Source organism: Acipenser ruthenus, chromosome 24, assembly GCF_902713425.1.
Source record: "Acipenser ruthenus chromosome 24, fAciRut3.2 maternal haplotype, whole genome shotgun sequence".
Taxonomy (NCBI): Eukaryota; Metazoa; Chordata; class Actinopteri; order Acipenseriformes; family Acipenseridae; genus Acipenser; species Acipenser ruthenus.
Window position 1 is genome coordinate 13,505,947 of NC_081212.1, and position 19,333 is coordinate 13,525,279.

Consider the following 19,333-nt stretch of genomic DNA (forward strand, 5'->3'; position numbering starts at 1 on the left):
ACCACCTAACAGGGTAATAAACTGTACATTAAAGTACCTAGCTGGAAAAGCTAGTTCTGCTTGATTTAGCTTGAAGAGATTTGTGTGAATATTTGTTCTGGAGAATGGTTTGGGTGAAATGCCCTTGTCTGTAATGTATTGTGTGTGTGTGGAAACAAAATATCAAAGTGTTTGGGTTGGAGTGATGTAATCCTGTATGTGTAAGTTAATGTGACAGTATTGCTGTACAATCATTGTATTTTCTATGGTATATCTAATTTGAATAATAATAATAATATACTATTTTAAATAAAAGTATTATTATGATAAATCTGCTTGCTAAACCTGTGTCTGTGTAATTTAGACAAACGTTTTGACAAGCTAGAGATTGCTCGCCTAAATGTTTCTCTAATTTCAGGGACAGAAATAAGAATAAGCAGAATAAGCAGCTTCACCCAGTCCAGGTTTTAATACAAGCTTGATTAGTCACAGTGTACCGATAGGTAACAAGCTTGGCTGTGTCTTATTAAACTTATAGTAAAACCAGGAATGGGTCTAACTGCTATGGAATGGGAGTCTTATTCCTATCCCTGACTTTGTGTGACAGTCTTGTTCTGTGGCCAGTTCTTATAAGAGTGTCTCTTCGAGAACTCTGTCCAACCTGCAACCAAAGCGAGTCGTGTCTGTCATAAAGAGTTGAAGAGTCCCAGCCAGGGCGATCTCCACTTGAGCCCCTGGCCAGGAGAGGGCTCAGGTTTCCTCCGTCACCCGAGAGAGTGCAAAGGCAATGCAACCCTCCCTGAGACCACCCAACCAAGATAGGCAACTCTGTGCTAATGGGACTGGAATCAGAAAGCTCCTGCGTCTGTGGGACCCTGCTCCCGTTGTTATTGAGCAACTAAATAGTTCATTTCAAATACATATTCTTTATTAAAAAGCCTCAGAAGATACAGCACTGGTCTCACTCTATTCCATGTCAAGAGCCCCCCATGGATTCTTTGCCCCCCATATAGCCATTTCCATCTAGTGCTTGGACAAAAATGACCTATCCATTCATGTCATTAATATCTGCAATAATAAAGTTTCTGTCCTTTCTTTAATAGGTCATTTGGTGTATTTTACTCTGGAGAGTTTTTTATTATTGTAATATTATAAGAAGTATACCATTTTTCCAGTTAATTCAAAGAATATTGTTTTAAATTTTGAAAGAATCTTCGAAAGTGAAAAGCTTTGTCCCAGAGCTTTTTCTCTGGAGAGCCGGATTCCTGTCGAGCTGCAGGTAGCTGGCTCCCAAATCAGACAGTGTGACCTCAGCTTTGTAACAACGCAGCACTGATCTTTATTAACGGGTGATACATTAAACACGCATCCACTTGTACAGCAATACGATATGCACACACACAACAAGCTGTGCACGTGTGTGCAGAGAGAAGCAGTAATAACAACAGTGAGGGACCTGACATTCATCTACTGCAACTACAGGTCTTTGCGTAATATTTCAAGGTGTTTTAATGTACACCATGCAGTACCCTACAGGAAGTTCTATGAGTACGGAGCACAGCACAGATGCTTTTCATAATGATTATTCAATAACGAAGGGCTAAATAGATAAATAGGTGCCTCATAATGATACACGTCTGTCTTGAATTGGAAAAAAAGAAGTATGTAGATGGTTGAGTTTAAATTATGACACTTTTTTTAGGACAGAATTTCAACATCAATTCAAGTTAATTTAGGATGTAATTCTTTGATATTTTAATTCTACAGTTCATCTTGCTGAAATTGGATTTGTCAAATTGTAAGTATACCTATTGACCACCAATTAGCTGCAGTGCAAAGTCTAGTATAGCCAACCTGGTCAGCATTGATACTGCAGTGCAAAGTCTGCTATAGCCAGCCTGGTCAGCATTGATACTGCAGTGCAAAGTCTGCTATAGCCAACCTGGTCAGCATTGATACTGCAGTGCAAAGTCTTCTATAGCCAGCCTGGTCAACGTTGATTGATTCTCTTGTGTTGTTCGCAGTCGTTCTGAATGGTTCTCATTATCATTGGATTATTCTTGTTTGATAGTAGACTGTGTTTATTGGAATTATTCTTGTTTTGATAGTAGACTGTGTCTAAGGTGTTTTATTGGATTATTCTTGTTTTGATAGCAGACTGTGTTTAGGGTGCTTTGACTATGAGCTCAGCTCTTCAGTTCTAGTTGTCTGCCATTGCCCCAGCTGCTGTATCACTAGATGGTGCTGATCTATCCTGTGTTACCTGCTCTAGATATATGGAAGAATGGTATTATAATAAGAACCACTCTTCCTTGCATCATAAAATGCTAAGACACAGACACAGCCAGCCGGGCACATTTTCATTCCTCCCGCAGTGAGCTGCCACATACAGTACTGATTCACAAAGGGCACCTTCAGTACATGACTTCACAGTGTGTGCTATTCACAGCAATGCACAGTCATTGCATGTTGAGGGTTTCAATATGCAGGTGTAATGGGTGCAAACGTTTCCATGAACAGGTCAACCTATTTAGACATGCATACGGCATCATAAAGCAGGTGGACTCTGTTTAGCTCGTCAAGTTCAATACAGCTGTAACAGGGGATGAAATTGCAATTGCTTTTTAAACTCCAGATCTCCACCCTGCAGTTTTTATGAAAGGACAATAAACCATCCATGTTTGAAAACTGGTGTCAAACAAGCTGTGCATATGCCTTAAAATTAAGCTATGTAATGTTTTCCTTTAAAATCAAATACATAAATAAAATAACTAAATCAATTCATATTTAGCTTATTACAAATCCCATCTTGCAGTACCTCCTCACATCACATGCTGTACAACAAGGTCATTTCATAGCACTTCTCATGTCATTCATATGGCCTGTCCACCTGCCTGCTGCAATTCAGAAGATATCCACAGCCAGTTGAGAGTTGCAATGGGATTTTCGACGAGGTTTACAATTTGAGATTCTCGGGACTCCCTGATAGTTCCTTGCCCCTCTGGCCCGGACTCTACAGTGAATCCGGCTGGATGGTGTGCCACCTGGCTGTCTCCACCTGCCCTCGGCTGCACATGTCCTTCCAGTGCACTTGCCCCTCCTCCAGAGCATCACATCCAATCAGCACGCGGCCCAGGACCCTGCTCCTCGTGTAGATGCGCCCCTGCCAATCAAACACAGGATTAAAAAAATAATAATTTGTAGCAGTAACCAGCAAGAAGGAATCTTTAGTAAACCCAATAATACAGAGATGTCAGCACACATAACTAAATAGCTTTATCTTTTCTCTGTTTTTTTTTTTCTTAAATGTTTTGCTTTGGTGATGGAGTATGACAGCATTGGCAACAGTGCTGCTTAAGTTGGTATCCTTTTAAATCTCTTGTTGCAATTTTAATTTGATCATTATTTCGGTTTTGCCAGGGTGTTTGATAAACAACACGTCATACGTGTAACGTGTTATGAAAGGCTTTATGAGTTTTACCAAAAATCTTAGGTTCATGTGCATGGCCACGTTTAAGCTGCTGCACGTTATGAGTGTCCATGACCATGTTTATGCAGCCATACAAGTGTGCATGACCACGTTTACACTGCTGCATTAATTTAAAGAATGGCTTGCAAGTGTAGTACCAGATATCATGTTTTAAAATAGAAATACATGTATCCTATAGCACGCGATGCTCTTAAAACTGGACATGTAAGACCGATGTAAACATATAAGAGAATGTGATGGGGTGCAGCCTATTTTGTGGTGGTTCTGTGTTTTTTGTATTGTTTAGAGTGGATGTGAGTGAGTTTGGGGTGTGGATCAGTGAGTGTGTGGAATGTGCCTGGGCTAATGAGGTGCGAATTGCCCAATTAGCCCAGGCACCTGTATAAAAGGGAGTGGTTGGGTTTGTTAGGAGGAGAGTGTTTGTTAGAGGTGAGTGTTTGTTAGAGGTGAGTGTTTGTTAGAGGTGAGTGTTTGTTAGAGGTGAGTGTTTGTAACAGAGAGAAGACGTGTGTTAGAGAGAGTGTGAGTGGGTTTTTTTTGGGTTTGTTTAAAGCCTGTTTTGTGTTTGTCTTTTTGGTTGGCCATCGTGCCTTTTTATTTGTGTTTTGTTAATTAAAATATTTTGGTTTCACTGCACTTTCTGTCTCTGAGTCTTCCCTCTGCTGCTATCCTGCCACAGGTTGGTGTTAGCAGTGGGATAGCGCCCCCTGGAGACTCAGAGCGGAAGTGCAGTTTTTTTGTTTTGTTTAAAAAAAAAAATAAAAAAAATAAAAAAAAAGGGAAGAGAGGATGAGGTGGAGGAAAATGGAGCTGGCCCAGGAGGAGGCAGATGACAGCTGGGAGCTATTTTTAAAAGGGCTCGCGGCAGAGTTGTGCCCCGGCTGTGGGGCATATGGACACACAGTGGCCATCTGCCCCACCCAGTATGAGGAGGAGGAGCTGCCGCTGCAACAGCCCGAGTGGGAGGCGCCCGAACGTCCACAGCCCGAGTGGGAGGAGCCCGAACATCCACAGCCCGAGTGGGAGGAGCCCGAACGTCCACAGCCCGAGTGGGAGGAGCCCGAACGTCCACGGCCCGAGAGGGAGGAGCCCGAACGTCCACGGCCCGAGAGGGAGGAGTCGGTGCGTCCACGGCCCGAGAGGGAGGAGTCGGTGCGTCCACGGCCCGAGAGGGAGGAGTCGGTGCGTCCACGGCCTGAGAGGGAGGAGTCGGTGCGTCCACGGCCCGAGAGGGAGGAGTCGGTGCGTCCACGGCCCGAGAGGGAGGAGTCGGTGCGTCCACGGCCCGGAGGGGAGGAGCCAGTGCGTCCTGTGTCCGGAGGGGAGGAGCTGAAGGCCCAAACCCCTATTTTTTTTTGGGAGGGACGAGGACGTGAAGCTCAGGCTCCACAGCAGCCGCTGTTTTTGCTGCTGAAGGGAGCCCAGCGGAGACGCCCGCCACCAGCCCTACCCCCGCTGTCGGAGGAGCCGGCAGCGCCACCAGCCCTACCCCCGCTGTCGGAGGAGCCGGCAGCGCCACCAGCCCTACCCCCGCTGTCGGAGGAGCCGGCAGCGCCACCGGAGGGAGACGAGCTGCTGTTCCCGCCACCACCACCCGAGGGAGAGGAGCAGGAGCTGCCTCTGCCTCCACCACCACCACCCGAGGGAGAGGAGCAGGAGCTGCCTCTGCCTCCACCACCTGAGGGAGAGGAGCAGGAGCTGCCTCTGCCTCCACCACCACCACCCGAGGGAGAGGAGCAGGAGCTGCCTCTGTCTCCACCACCACCACCCGAGGGAGAGGAGCAGGAGCTGCCTCTGCCTCCACCACCACCACCCGAGGGAGAGGAGCAGGAGCTGCCTCTGCCTCCACCACCACCACCCGAGGGAGAGGAGCAGGAGCTGCCTCTGCCTCCACCACCACCACCCGAGGGAGAGGAGCAGGAGCTGCCTCCACCACCACCACCCGAGGGAGAGGAGCAGGAGCTGCCTCCACCACCACCACCCGAGGGAGAGGAGCAGGAGCTGCCTCTGCCTCCACCACCTGAGGGAGAGGAGCAGGAGCTGCCTCTGCCTCCACCACCCGAGGGAGAGGAGCAGGAGCTGCTGCTGCCGTCGCCTCCCGAGGGTCCGCTGCTGCTGCCGTCGCCTCCCGAGGGTCCGCTGCTGCTGCCGTCGCCTCCCGAGGGTCCGCTGCTGCTGCCGCCGCCTCCCGAGGGTCCGCTGCTGCTGCCTGGGGTCGCTACACTGTGGCCGGAGCCCCACGGAGGGGAGCTGACGGCCATGAAGAAAGGGGGGGAGATCAGGAGACCAGCTCCCCTCGCAGCAGTTTCGCTGCCGGAGATCGTGTGGTCGGAGCCCCACGGAGGGGAAATGCCGGCCATGAAGAAGGGGGGGGAGGTCAGGAGACCAGCTCCCCCAGCCACACTTTTGCGGCAGGATAGAGTGTGGCGGGAGCCCTGGAAGAGGGAGCTGCCGGCCACGAAGAATTGGGGGGTGCCGGACCTCCCACCATGGCCACCCCCATGGACACTGTGCTTCCCCCTCTTCTGGGACTTTGAGACTGAGGGGGGAGGTGGCCATTTAGGCCATGTTGTGCTGCACACAAGGAGGGGAGGTGTGTGATGGGGTGCAGCCTATTTTGTGGTGGTTCTGTGTTTTTTGTATTGTTTAGAGTGGATGTGAGTGAGTTTGGGGTGTGGTTCAGTGAGTGTGTGGAATGTGCCTGGGCTAATGAGGTGCGAATTGCCCAATTAGCCCAGGCACCTGTATAAAAGGGAGTGGTTGAGTTTGTTAGGAGGAGAGTGTTTGTTAGAGGTGAGTGTTTGTTAGAGGTGAGTGTTTGTAACAGAGAGAAGACGTGTGTTAGAGAGAGTGTGAGTGGGTTTTTTTTGGGTTTGTTTAAAGCCTGTTTTGTGTTTGTCTTTTTGGTTGGCCATCGTGCCTTTTTATTTGTGTTTTGTTAATTAAAATATTTCGGTTTCACTGCACTTTCTGTCTCTGAGTCTTCCCTCTGCTGCTATCCTGCCACAGAGAACAATAGATAAGATGAATGGAATTATTTTGTTAGCTGAAAGCTGACACGCTTCTGACAGCAGTACTTGATAAACAGATTTTAAATGTTTCTTCTTAGCGTTTGTCACTGATCAAATATATCTTCCTAGCACTAGTGAGTGTTTTATTGGATGCCATTATCAAAAGAGAAGCAGGTGTTTTTTAAAACTTTGTTTTTAAAAAACTGACGACTAGTTGGAATTGAATTAACCTTGGACTGCCCTAACCCACTGTCAGCGGCAATAAAGAATTTAGTAATCAGACACAGTGCTGGAAACGTATCTATTATTCACACATAAACGCTCATTCTAAGATAGGAAATTGACTACATACATGTAGGGCTAAAAATGAATGTGTAGGGCTAATCAACCATTTTAGAAGCGGTACATCTTTTCAATATCCAGCTCCCCTGAAACTCACAGGTGCATGTGGTACATCAGGTAATAAGCAGGATACTGTCAAAAAAAACATTATCAAATACAGTGGTGGGAAATCATATATAATACACATATAGACGATGACGTTTGATGAAAATAAACGTTGACATATTTAGGGATACATCAATAGCTGTAGAAGTAATGCACCGTTTTCATCTCCCCAGCTCTCCCACAAATCTCAGCAATCTATTCTGTGCAGTTTGAATAATGATTACTCACGTTTCCCCAGTCAGACAAGGATGTTCTTGGTATCAAAATAAAGGTAAGCGATTGAAGTTTAATCACTTGTATGGATACCCCACAATCCTCAAAGACTATGCAATATGTTCATTTCAAACACATTGGTTCCTCAAAGAGCGAAGAGATATGTTAATTTCAAACACACTGGGTTCTGCAAAGACTATGAGATATGTTCATTTCAAACACACTGGGTTCTGTAAAGACTATGAGATATGTCCATTTCAAACACACTGGGGTCCTCAAAGACTATGAGATATGTCCATTTCAAACACACTGGGGTCCTCAAAGACTATGAGATATGTCCATTTCAAACACACGGGGGTCCTCAAGTGTGAAGAGATATGTTCATTTTAAACACACTGGGGTGCATTTGCACCCTGCCGCTGATGAAGGGTTAGCTAAGGTAGCATAAACATATCCCATCATTTTGTAAAACTCATTCCAAATGAAATACATTTAGGGGGTGGATTCTCTGTGGTTTTAAGCCAATTACTTGTTTGATATGTGATGATGACATCACCGCAACATGCTGTATACAATAAAATGAAGCAATCCCAGTCTACAGACGTTTTAAGGTAACTACAGTGTCAGAGTTCTGGTTACATTAAAATAAGATAAGGTAGACAATGCAGTAGGATACGTTGCTTTGTGAGGGGTTGTGTTTTTGACAATTCATCTTCTCTCTTCCTTTTCTTTGTAGTCTTGGCTTTCCTGTGTTCAAGCTCTCGTTTTCACTTGAGTTTGACCTTTTTTTGTCCTTGTAAAGCAAAGAGGAACATTTCTATTTGTTTAGCTCTATGGAACCTGGGGAAAGAGTTTTTAATCTCCATGTTTCCAGGCTGGTTCACAGAAAGGATTCAGATTAGCGCTTTCTAAAAGAAGACAGGTTTGCTTGTGGACTTCCACTGTAATCTAATCTCAATAGCTGTTCCTTAAAGAATGGATTTCAAGTTTGGTACATTTTGTTTCATTGCTCATGGTATTTAAACAGAGTATTTCTTCAAAGCTATGCTGACAAGCACAGTCAGAAGCAACATGCAGCAATACAGAAGTAACTGTGGCAATCTTTTAACACAATAATCATGTGAATGATTGATAAACATGTAATAATGCAGAAACATTAAGTGAAATTCAAATAAAAAAATCAAGGACAAAGAAAGCTGTTTTAATAAATAAACCTACAGGTCTGTTTTAATGTATGTTTAGAGATAGTGATGTGCAGTTTGCGAATGATTCGTTCTTTTTGAACGACTCATTACGGTGAATCATAGGAATCAGTTCAGAACTCTGTTTGATTCATTTGATTTATCGTATGAAACACACGAGTCGAGTGACCAGCCCAACAAGTCATGAAAGATTCAGAAATTATTCTCGAATCTACCGATCATTCGGAAATTTCCAACTCAAGTCTACACATAGCCCACATAAATAAATAACACTTTCATTATAATTCTTATACACATGAGTACCAATATCACCAGACAAATGTGGTTTTCCCAGATTTAACTCAAATGTGTAATATTGTACTTCGTGTTATTATTTATTTCTTTTTTTTCTTCTTCTTCTTTTTTTTTTTTTTTAATTTAGTCGTCGGCAATTATTTTACCCCGGTTTTCTCCCCAATTTAGCATGCCCAATTATTATCTGTGTCCTCTGCTCACCGCTCGCAACCCCCCCGCTGACTCGGGAAACAGAGGCTGGAACACGCGTCCTCTGAAACGTGCTCCTGCCAAGCCGTCATTTTTCGCACTGCAGATCTACAGCAATGCCACCAGACCTATAGTGCCGGAGGACAACACAGATCTGGCGGCTCCACTGCAGAGCCACAGACGCCCTATCGGCCACAGGGGTCGCTGATGCGCGGTGAGCCGTGGATTCCCCTGCCGACCTAAGCCCTCCCTACCCGGGCAGCGCTCAGCCAATTGTGCGCCGCCCCCAAGGAACTCCTGGTCACGGTCGGCTGTGACATAGCCTGGATTTGAACCTGCGATCTCCAGGCTATGGGGCACATCCTGCACTCCGTGCGGAGCGCCTTTACTGGATTCGCCACTCGGGAGCCACCTATTATTTATTTCTTAGCATTATAGCAGCTGGGGACATGAGCTGCATTAATTCATATGTGTCATCTAGCTAAGTGAAAACCCCAAGCTGTATTTATTTCAATGTACATGTTTACTTTTTGTCAGATTGTATTATTTTGAAGTGCGCGTGGTGTGTGCTGAGTGCTGCTAATTTCATACTCAGGGTTGCCTTGCCTTTTGCTGTTCGTGTCTCTGATTCGTCGTAACCGGGCAGCCAGGTGGGTTAGATCATATTGTTGAGAAAGTTATGAAACTTAATCCTGAATCTGCCATGTTGGCTCCATGTACTCTATAGTTTAGCACATGTTGCAGACTCTGTGCTGGAGTCACAATGGTGTCAGTTTCATAATCTCCACAAGTTAGTATGCAAACACATACAGAAGATATTAATAAAAGGTAGCTACAAATGTATCGAAACCCCGGAAGTCTCACTAGCTCCGCGACAGACACTGGCAAAATAAATAACACATATTATTGCTACACTTATATGTTGGATCCGCTCTAAATAGTTAAGTTTCCTCTAATCACATAGAGTGTATTTCAGCACACTCTTTCCTGTGTCATCCAAAGAGTGCAAGAGAATATACACTCAACCTAATTAGAGGTAGACATTGAACACTAACAAACATATTATGCCATTAAATCTAAACCAAATAAAAACAACAAAAAGATGATATTAACACATTGAATCTGTTTATGTAGACTCTGTTGTGGTTACATGTTCAGAATTCTCAGCCATTGCCATTCTGTGTGCAAGATGCAAAGTGTAGTGGCTGCTAGCTTCCAACGGGACGTGACTTAAAATCGCCCTTAAATTTAGAAAGCTTATTTCACAGTATTTGCATTGCCACTAAAGCCCCCTGCGGTTTGTCCTACCTGCATGATGATGAACTCCAGGGAAAGGGGCAGCTCGTGGATCTCCCCAGGGGGCATGTCAAAGAGGAAGGGGGCGTTCCACACCGCGTTGTAGCCGCTGGCCGCCTTTGTCTCCTTGCTTCCAATCACACTGCCCCCCTGCCGCAGGGTAATCAACACATAGTGATCTGAAACACAGACAGAGTATCACAATGACAGCCTTCAAACTCCAATCACACTGTCCTGTGCCGCAGGGTAATCACCACATAGTGATCTGAAACACAGACAGAGTATCACAATGACAGCCTTCAAACTCTATCACACTGTATCCCTTATATGAGAAGCGTGTAAACACTGTTTACCTGTGTATACCCTCGACTACACCACTGATTGTAGCATACGGTTTTATTTTAGAATGAAATGTAATTGAGCATTTTCAGTATATTATTATTTATTTCTTAGCAGACGTCCTTATCCAGGGCGACTTACAATTGTAAGTAAAGTAATAAACATATCACATTATACATTATTTCACATTATACAGATATCACATTATTTTTACATACAATTACCCATTTATACAGTTGGGTTTTTTTACTGGAGCAATCTAGGTAAAGTACCTTGCTCAAGGGTACAACAGCAGTAGCCCCCACTGGGGATTGAACCCATAACCCTCCGGTCAAGAGTCCAGAGCCCTAACCACTACTCTACACTGCTGCCCGGGGTGAATGTGCAGTCTCAGTTGAATCTGTACTTCAGTGCAGTTCAGCTGATGAAAGGTTTGGAAATGCTTGAATGAGACCACTTGAGATGTACTCTTTTTACTCCAAGTTTCTTTGCTTTTACAGAAAGTTTTCATTTGTTTAATTATAGTTTTTTTTAAATCTGCTAAACAGATGACCTCATAAATACCATGCAACATCTCCTGACATCTAGCACAAGGCACTCGTAGAGCTCAGTATGTGAGCATTCTCACATGTGTGTGTGAATAAGCATGGGGATTGTGAGCAGTGAGAGAGACTGAAATATAATCAACATGAAGCCATGCTCTCTGCATCTGCAGCCCAGGAGTCCAGGAGCGAGGATATAGTGGAGCTCTGTATGACACACAGCAGCATGGATATAGTGGAGCTCTGTATGTCACACAGCAGCATGGATATAGTGGAGCTCTGTATGACACACAGCAGCATGGATATAGTGGAGCTCTGTATGTCACACAGCAGTATGGATATAGTGGAGCTCTGTGTCACACAGCAGCATGGATATAGTGGAGCTCTGTATGACACACAGCAGCATGGATATAGTGGAGCTCTGTATGTCACACAGCAGCATGGATATAGTGGAGCTCTGTATGGCACACAGCAGCATGGATATAGTGGAGCTCTGTATGGCACACAGCAGCATGGATATAGTGGAGCTCTGTATGTCACACAGCAGTATGGATATAGTGGAGCTCTGTGTCACACAGCAGCATGGATATAGTGGAGCTCTGTATGACACACAGCAGCATGGATATAGTGGAGCTCTGTATGTCACACAGCAGCATGGATATAGCTCTGTATGGCACACAGCAGCATGGATATAGTGGAGCTCTGTATGGCACACAGCAGCATGGATATAGTGGAGCTCTGTATGGCACACAGCAGCATGGATATAGTGAAGCTCTGTATGACACACAGCAGCATGGATATAGTGGAGCTCTGTATGTCACACAGCAGCATGGATATAGTGAAGCTCTGTATGACACACAGCAACATGGATATAGTGGAGCTCTGTATGACACACAGCAGCATGGATATAGTGGAGCTCTGTATGTCACACAGCAGCATGGATATAGTGGAGCTCTGTATGACACACAGCAGCATGGATATAGTGGAGCTCTGTATGACACACAGCAGCATGGATATAGTGGAGCTCTGTATGTCACACAGCAGTGTGGATATAGTGGAGCTCTGTGTCACACAGCAGCATGGATATAGTGGAGCTCTGTATGACACACAGCAGCATGGATATAGTGGAGCTCTGTATGTCACACAGCAGCATGGATATAGTGGAGCTCTGTATGACACACAGCAGCATGGATATAGTGGAGCTCTGTGTCACACAGCAGCATGGATATAGTGGAGCTCTGTATGACACACAGCAGCATGGATATAGTGGAGCTCTGTATGGCACACAGCAGCATGGATATAGTGAAGCTCTGTATGGCATACAGCAGCATGGATATAGTGGAGCTCTGTATGGCACACTCACACTTTTATATGTATCCACATAACCACTTACCTAATTCTAAGAAAACTTGGTAGCATTCTTCCCTATACCGTATATACAAATTCATACTCCAAACTGCAACATTCTCATTTAAATTGTGATGTTTATTATTTTAATTATACTTATTATTGAAATATTCTTCATCCATAATTTCAGAAACATTCCATCATTCAAACAAGGTGAAATAGAGAAACAATTTGGCTAGTGTATAAATATATAACCCTAACCCTCAGGTAAGATACTGATGAAGACACAAAACATTTGTCTTAATAGTTTGACCTTAAAACCCAATCCCTTCCACACTGCAGCCCAGGATTCGCAGCATATACACTGCATAGCAATGTTCCACATTTAAACCCAGTCAAGTAAGTCCTAGGCTAATCAACTGCTCAATTACAAGTGTGTTTTTCGAAGTCCTGTACAGTGAAAGGAGGGAGAGCAGGGAGAGGAGAGAGAGGAGAGGAGAAAGCAGGGAGCAGGGAGAGGAGAGAGGAGAGGAGAAAGAGGCAAGAGCAGGGAAGGGAGAGACAGGAGAGGGAGAGCAGGGAGAGGAGAGAGAGGAGAGGAGAGAGAGGCGAGAGAGGAGAGAGGAGGGAGAGGAGAGGAGAAAGCAGAGAGCAGGGAGAGGAGAGAAAGACATGAGCAGGGAAGGGAGAGCAGGGAGAGGAGAGAGAGGAGAGGAGAAAGCGGAGAACAGGGAGAGAAGAGGAGAAAGCGGAGAGCAGGGAGAGGAGAGGAGAAAGCGGGGAGCAGGGAGAGGAGAGAGAGGAGAGAGGAGCGAGGGAGCAGTACCTGGTGTCCCTGGCATGCGGTTCAGCTTGCCCAGGTTTTCTGCCTTGCGGACCATCACCTTCATCCTGTGGGCCAGTGTCTGGTACTGCAGGAGGATGAAGAGCTGGCCCAGGGCCTTGGGGGTTGAGATGGAGCTGCTGCGGCTCTCTACATCCTGGGTGCTTTGACTCTGAAAAGGAGCAGGGGGTCATCAGGAGACTACAAGGGGGGAAGGTGAGCCTGACCCATCACAAACAGCACTTTAAAACATTTCTTCTTCTGAACGTCTGGTAACAAGTGGTTATTAGCCCAATAGCAATAGTATGTCATGCTGCCAAAGACAAAAGAGGAGTCAAGAACGAATCTAACCATAGCAGCAACACTAAATAACTCACAAAGAACTAATCAATATGTAATGTGTATTATCTTGCACAAATCTATAGTGGAGCAAATATTGACATTCCCATTTTTATTTGTTCATTTTTTATTAGTTTTTTTTTTTACATTTTCGAGTTGTCTTTAAAAGACCATTGTTGGGCCCAGATTTGACAACAACACAGCAAACTGGCCAACTGCCAGTATAACCACACTGCACATATACATGTGTGATAATCCACCTCCCAGAAACCTCCAATCACTGTGTCTCCTATGCCTCCGATTTTCTGATCCTCATTATTTAAAAAACAAAACAAATACTGCTTACCCACATGTCTTTCTTGAACAAGTACCTGATACAAGCATTGTGAGGATTGCACAGCATTTCAAAGCACAATTTACTAAATGTATTTCCAAGTCTTACTTCACTCTGTAGTGACGATGTATCTCCTACTGTTGAATTTTCCATAAATAATTTGGTAACAGAGTGTGCACAGGCATGGGGTGTGTGTAATAGGATGGGGTGTGTGCACTGGGATGGAGTGGGGTGTGTGTACTGGGATGGAGTGTGTGCACTGGGATGGGGTGGGGTGTGTGTACTGGGATGGGGTGTGACGGGGTGTGTGTACTCTGATTCGGGTGTAACAGGGTGTGTGTACTGGGATGGGGTGTGATGGGGTGTGTGTACTGGGATGGGGTGTGTGTACTGGGAGGGATGTGTGTACTGGGATGGTTGTGTGTATTGGGATGGGGTGTATGTACCTTTTTGAGTTTGGTCTTGGTGGAGCTCAGCTCCTGACTGTAGCTGGTAGGTTGGTCGGTCCCCCACTCCACCTGCCCACAAGGGAAAAGCATCTCCCCCAGGCAGGAGGCTCTCAGGCTGGGGAAGTCCTTGGAGAAGACGGCCATGCGCAATGTGCAGCCTCGCAGCTCCTCCACAGCCCCCACCTCGAAATGGAAATCCTCTCTGAACTCGGCGCTCAGACTCCGGCGCCGCACAGACGTCTGCAGGGGCTCCAGGCAGCAGGGCAGCAGACTCAGCCGCACATAGCAGCCCCCGTTCACCCCGATCTTCCACGGCACATTGGCCAGGCTGAGCACAGACACGGTCAGAGACCCATCATTGGGGGAGAAGAAGAGGCTGAACTGGATTCTTGGGGGAACTTTGCCACTGATTTCTGAGATCTCTCCCGGGAGAGTGTGGGATTGCCTCACTCTTGAGGTCAGCAGCCTGGCTCCCGGGCTGTTCAGTTTGCTGTGCTCGCTGGCTCCCGGGCTGTTCAGTTTGCTGTGCTCGATGGCTCCCGGGCTGTTCAGTTTGCTGTGCTCGATGGCTCCTGGGCTGTTCAGTTTGCTGTGCTCGTTGTAGATAAAGGCAGCTCCCGTTACGGTGCAGCGCCTCTCTAAGGCTCGCTTGGTTTTGGAGACCAGGTTGAATTTGGGGATTGTGGGTAGGGATGCCCTGCCGTGGCAGCCTGGTTTGAAAGGAGGGCTTTTTTCATAAGACGACAGGTTGTTCTGTCTCTGCAGCTGGTAACTGGTTTTGTAGTTGGTTTCAAGTTCAGAAGAGCTCCTCGGTCTGAATTTCTGTTCTGGAGACGGGTAGGAGCAGCTGCATGGGGGCTGGGCCGGGTATTCTAGTACGTCCCCCTCCAGCTCCTGGTACTGCTGTTTGATGGGTATTGGGCTGGTTGGGCTGATCTTACGGGAGAAGGCGGGGCCCAGGTCCAGTGCCACATGATCCGAGGACGAGGCCTTGTCTTGGTAGGGCCGGGACCTCTCTCGACGCCAGCACAGGATGCAACCGAATATCAGGCAGAAGCACAGCACAGCTAGGCCCACCCCCAGCAGGGTCTGCAAGTGCACTGCAAGAAAACACAGGCATCTCAGCCATACCTCCATGCAACCACAGCTCTCTGCTTCAACCCCCCTCCCTCACACAGCTGTATCTGACCAGAGCATTTCACATGGACAAAAACACAGGCATCTTAATCAATACATCATCCACAGCTCTCTGCTTCAACCCCCCTCCCTCACACAGCTGTATCTGAGCATTTCACATGGACAAAAACAGCCAAGTAAGAACAAAGTAATACAAGTGACACAGTGATTTGGTCAGACAGGACTACGCTTTGTAAATACCAGTTCTACAGTGCTTTGGTCAGACAGGACTACTCTTTGTGTTGTTAGTGTGAATATTTTGCATTGCAAGTTTTGCAGTGTTTGATGTATTTGGTCGATTCTTGTCAGAAGCGGCATTCAATCTCCTGGGGCTGGTTTTTCAAAACTTGTAATCTGGATAAAAATTATCTGGATTTTGTAATTCTATATTTTGTGATTAAGATTACGTTTATCTGGATCGTTTTGATCCATTTTTTCTGAAAATATCACTGCTGGATTACATGTATGCAGATTACAAATAATCACAATTACGAAAATCCGGGTTTTGAAGTAGTTCTTAATAGCTTATAGCCAATTTATTTTAAATAGTATTGGAACAGAAACAATTTATGAAAATCATATCCCGAAAGGATGTCCCTCACCTCCAGCAAGGAGATGAAGAAAGCAACACGAGGACCATTCGAAAGAGTGCAGAGTAAAGAGAAAGGCAACGTCCCCTACTCTTTGGACAATACAACATGTATATGGAAGGAACTGACAGAATGGACAAGAACGTTGTGAAGTACAGGATTGGAATCAGAGGCAAGAAGTGGTGGTGCCCCTCTTCACTTGGCTCATTGACGTTGCTGTGCATAATGCTTGGATCTTGGCCTGGACTGCAGGATTGAACATACCACAGCTTGACTTCAGGAGGGAAATCATCAAAACCTACCTTACAAGGTACAAGGCACCGCCCCGAGGAGCTAGGAGACCACTGATGGTGCATGCAAGTACTAGAAACAGTCGGGTGTCTGACGCGATTCAATTTGACAGGATGGACCACTTCGCTACTGAAAGCAAGAAGAGAAGGCGCTGTGCTGGAGAAGGCTGCAAAGCTGTGGGGAATTGGACTGTGCATAAACTGCTTTGGGACTTTCCACACCCAGTAGTCCACTGTGGTAAAATTACAAATTGCTAACAAGATAGCCTAATGTGACTGATGGTCACGCACTGATTTAAGAATTCTACGATTTCTTTTTTGCCAAATTTGTGTTACAGGTATATGACCATTTGAAACAAAAAAATAAAGACATTTTGATGAAAAATTAATTTGGGTTAATATGGGTTAAATAATTAATTAAGGCTCCAGCCACAGGTGTATAAATAAGCTCCAAGGTGTTAGCGTGGTTAATGTGTTAGAGGTATGTGGAGAAGTGTTTTTCATGTGCTGTCCCATTCGTCCCGTGTTCTTTACGTCCGTGAGTGTTTTGTATAGTCCTTTTGTTTTGGCCCTTGTGTCTTTTATTTTGAACAGTGTGTTAGTGTTTGTACCATTTTGTTTTGTTAAATTGGTTTGATTAAAAAGCGCATTTAAACTTGCCTTCTCTGCCTCCGAGTCTCTTCCTGATATACAACAGCCTGGGCTGTGACGTCATCCTGTCACAACCACTAAATGTTTTTTTTTACTTAAATCAGACACACGTTGTTAATTTGCCAGCATGGATATAAAACTTAAATAAATATGTGGAACGTGTATTATAATACATTCAGTGGCTCTCAAAAGTATTCACCCCCCTTGGACTTTTCCACATTTTATTGTGTTACAACATGGAATCAAAATGGATTTAATTAGGACTTTTTGCCACTGATCAACACAAAAAAATCCATAATGTCAAAGTGAAAAATAAAATCTACAAATTGTTCTAAATTAATTACAAATGCAAAACAGAAAATAATTGATTGCATAAGTATTCACCCCCTTTGCTATGACACACCTAAATACGCTCTGGTGCAACCAATTGTCTTTAGAAGTCACACAATTAGTTGAATGGAGTCCACCTGTGTCCAATTAAGGTGTTTCACATGATTTCAGGTTAAATACACCTGTCTCTGGGAGGTCCCACAGTTGGTTAGTACGTTTCCTAACAAAAACTAAATTATGAAGACGAAGGAACATTCAAAGCAAATCCAGAATAAGGTTCTTCAAAAGCACCAATCAGGGGTAGGATATAAGAACATTTCCAAGGCATTGAATATCCCCCGGAGCACAGTAAAGTCCATTATTAAGAAATGGAGAGAATATGGCACAACTGTGAATCTGCCTAGAACAGGCCGTCCTCAAAAACTGAGAATACAGGCGAGAAGGGTACTAGTCAGGGAGGCCACCAAGAGGCCTCTGGCAACTCTAAAGGAGTCACAGTCTTCCACGGCTGAGCTGGAAGACACTGTGCATAGGGCAACAATAGCCCGGATGCTTCACAAAACTGACCTTTATGGGAGAGTGGCAAAAAGAAAGCCATTGTTGAAAAAAACTCACATCAAATCTCGGCTAGAGTTTGCCAGAAGGCATGTGGGAGACTCTGAGACCAAGTGGAAGAAGATTATATGGTCTGATGAGACCAAAATAGAGCTTTTTGGCCTGAACACTAAGCGCTATGTTTGGCGTAAGCCTAACACCGCACATCATCCTGAGAACACCATCCCTACCGTGGGCATGGTGGTGGCAGCATCATGCTATGGGGATGCTTCTCTGCGTCAGGGCCTGGAAAGCTTGTGAAGATAGAGGGCAAAATGGATGCAGCAAAGTACAGAGAAATCCTGGAGGAAAACCTGCTGAAGTCTGCAAGAGACCTAATTTCCATTTTCCATCTTGCTCTATCTCTATGCTATCCTCCAGTGTCCAATCTGCAAGCCAGGCCCTTCCTGTATGAAAACATTGCACATCTCAATATTTCTATTTAGTAAATGGTTACTTCATAGAATCAATTTTTTTCAACATATTTAATTTCTTACCATTTAATATGACGTGGTATTTGTTCTATATATATTTTTCTATTGCAGTTTCTGCTTGGATCATTAGTGTGCTGTGATTAATAGATACTAGGATTTTTTCTAGCCACTTTCTGCTATTAAACTATTACTATTAAGGTGATGAAATCTTTTGACTGTGTGTAATAAATGAAGCCCACTAATCAGCCTTTCTGGGTTTTGTTTAGAAGCTACCCTGATTGCAGAAACAGGAATTTCCTTCTGAAGTAGTTATTAAGTCTGGTAAATAATAATCCATGTAGGTAAACCCTTTACGTTTCTTTGAATAGCTGTATTTCAAATTTCTCCCTTTAGCATGCTGTAAGCTGACTGGCATCACTTAAATGGAAATGAACCTGTTGAAAAGGTGGAAATGTCATCATACAATGAACACATTTTTAAGAGGCTCCTTTCAGTTTTAAGTGACACCTGTCAGCTTAAAACATGTTAAAAAGGAAATTTGGAAATAAAACTATTTGGAGAAACTTAAAGGGATCCCCAGTAATTCGAGCCCTGACATTTGCCTCTTTTTCTGAAAGACAAACACATGTTTTTATCAATGTGTTATTTTTCTTCTATTAAACTAAAAGCTGTGATAAAGTAAAATACTTATAAAATACCTTATATAGCTACCACACCTATGCAACAGATAGCATTAATCTTAAATATGAGTACTCCATTGTCTCTATTTTCTTCTTAAACTTTGCAGGATAAAATATACATTTAATACAGAAATAAAAATAAGGGGTCACCGAATTAAAAAGAGATGCCTCTAAGGCAGCTTATTTACATATTTTTTAAAGAAAATTCAAATGAAACGAGGATGTGGTTCTTTTTATCTAATTGTTTTAAACTATTGTATCATAGTTCTCAACTATCAATGTACTCCACTGAAA

General features: G+C 44.6%; 1 protein-coding gene across 1 annotated transcript in view; it reads right to left on the reverse strand.

Annotated features, from left to right (window-relative positions):
- Positions 1 to 880: 880 nt before the first annotated feature.
- LOC117429369 (synaptotagmin-4) overlaps positions 881 to 19,333 on the reverse strand; it is a 55,835-nt gene continuing 37,382 nt past the window's right edge. The window contains exons 2-5 of the mRNA XM_034048771.3: positions 14,292 to 15,394; positions 13,176 to 13,344; positions 10,134 to 10,300; positions 881 to 3,142 (exon numbers count right to left, since the gene is read on the reverse strand). Of these exons, the coding sequence (XP_033904662.1) occupies positions 2,993 to 3,142; positions 10,134 to 10,300; positions 13,176 to 13,344; positions 14,292 to 15,394 (1,589 nt within the window). The 3' untranslated portion in view covers positions 881 to 2,992. The remainder of the gene's footprint in view (positions 3,143 to 10,133; positions 10,301 to 13,175; positions 13,345 to 14,291; positions 15,395 to 19,333) is intronic.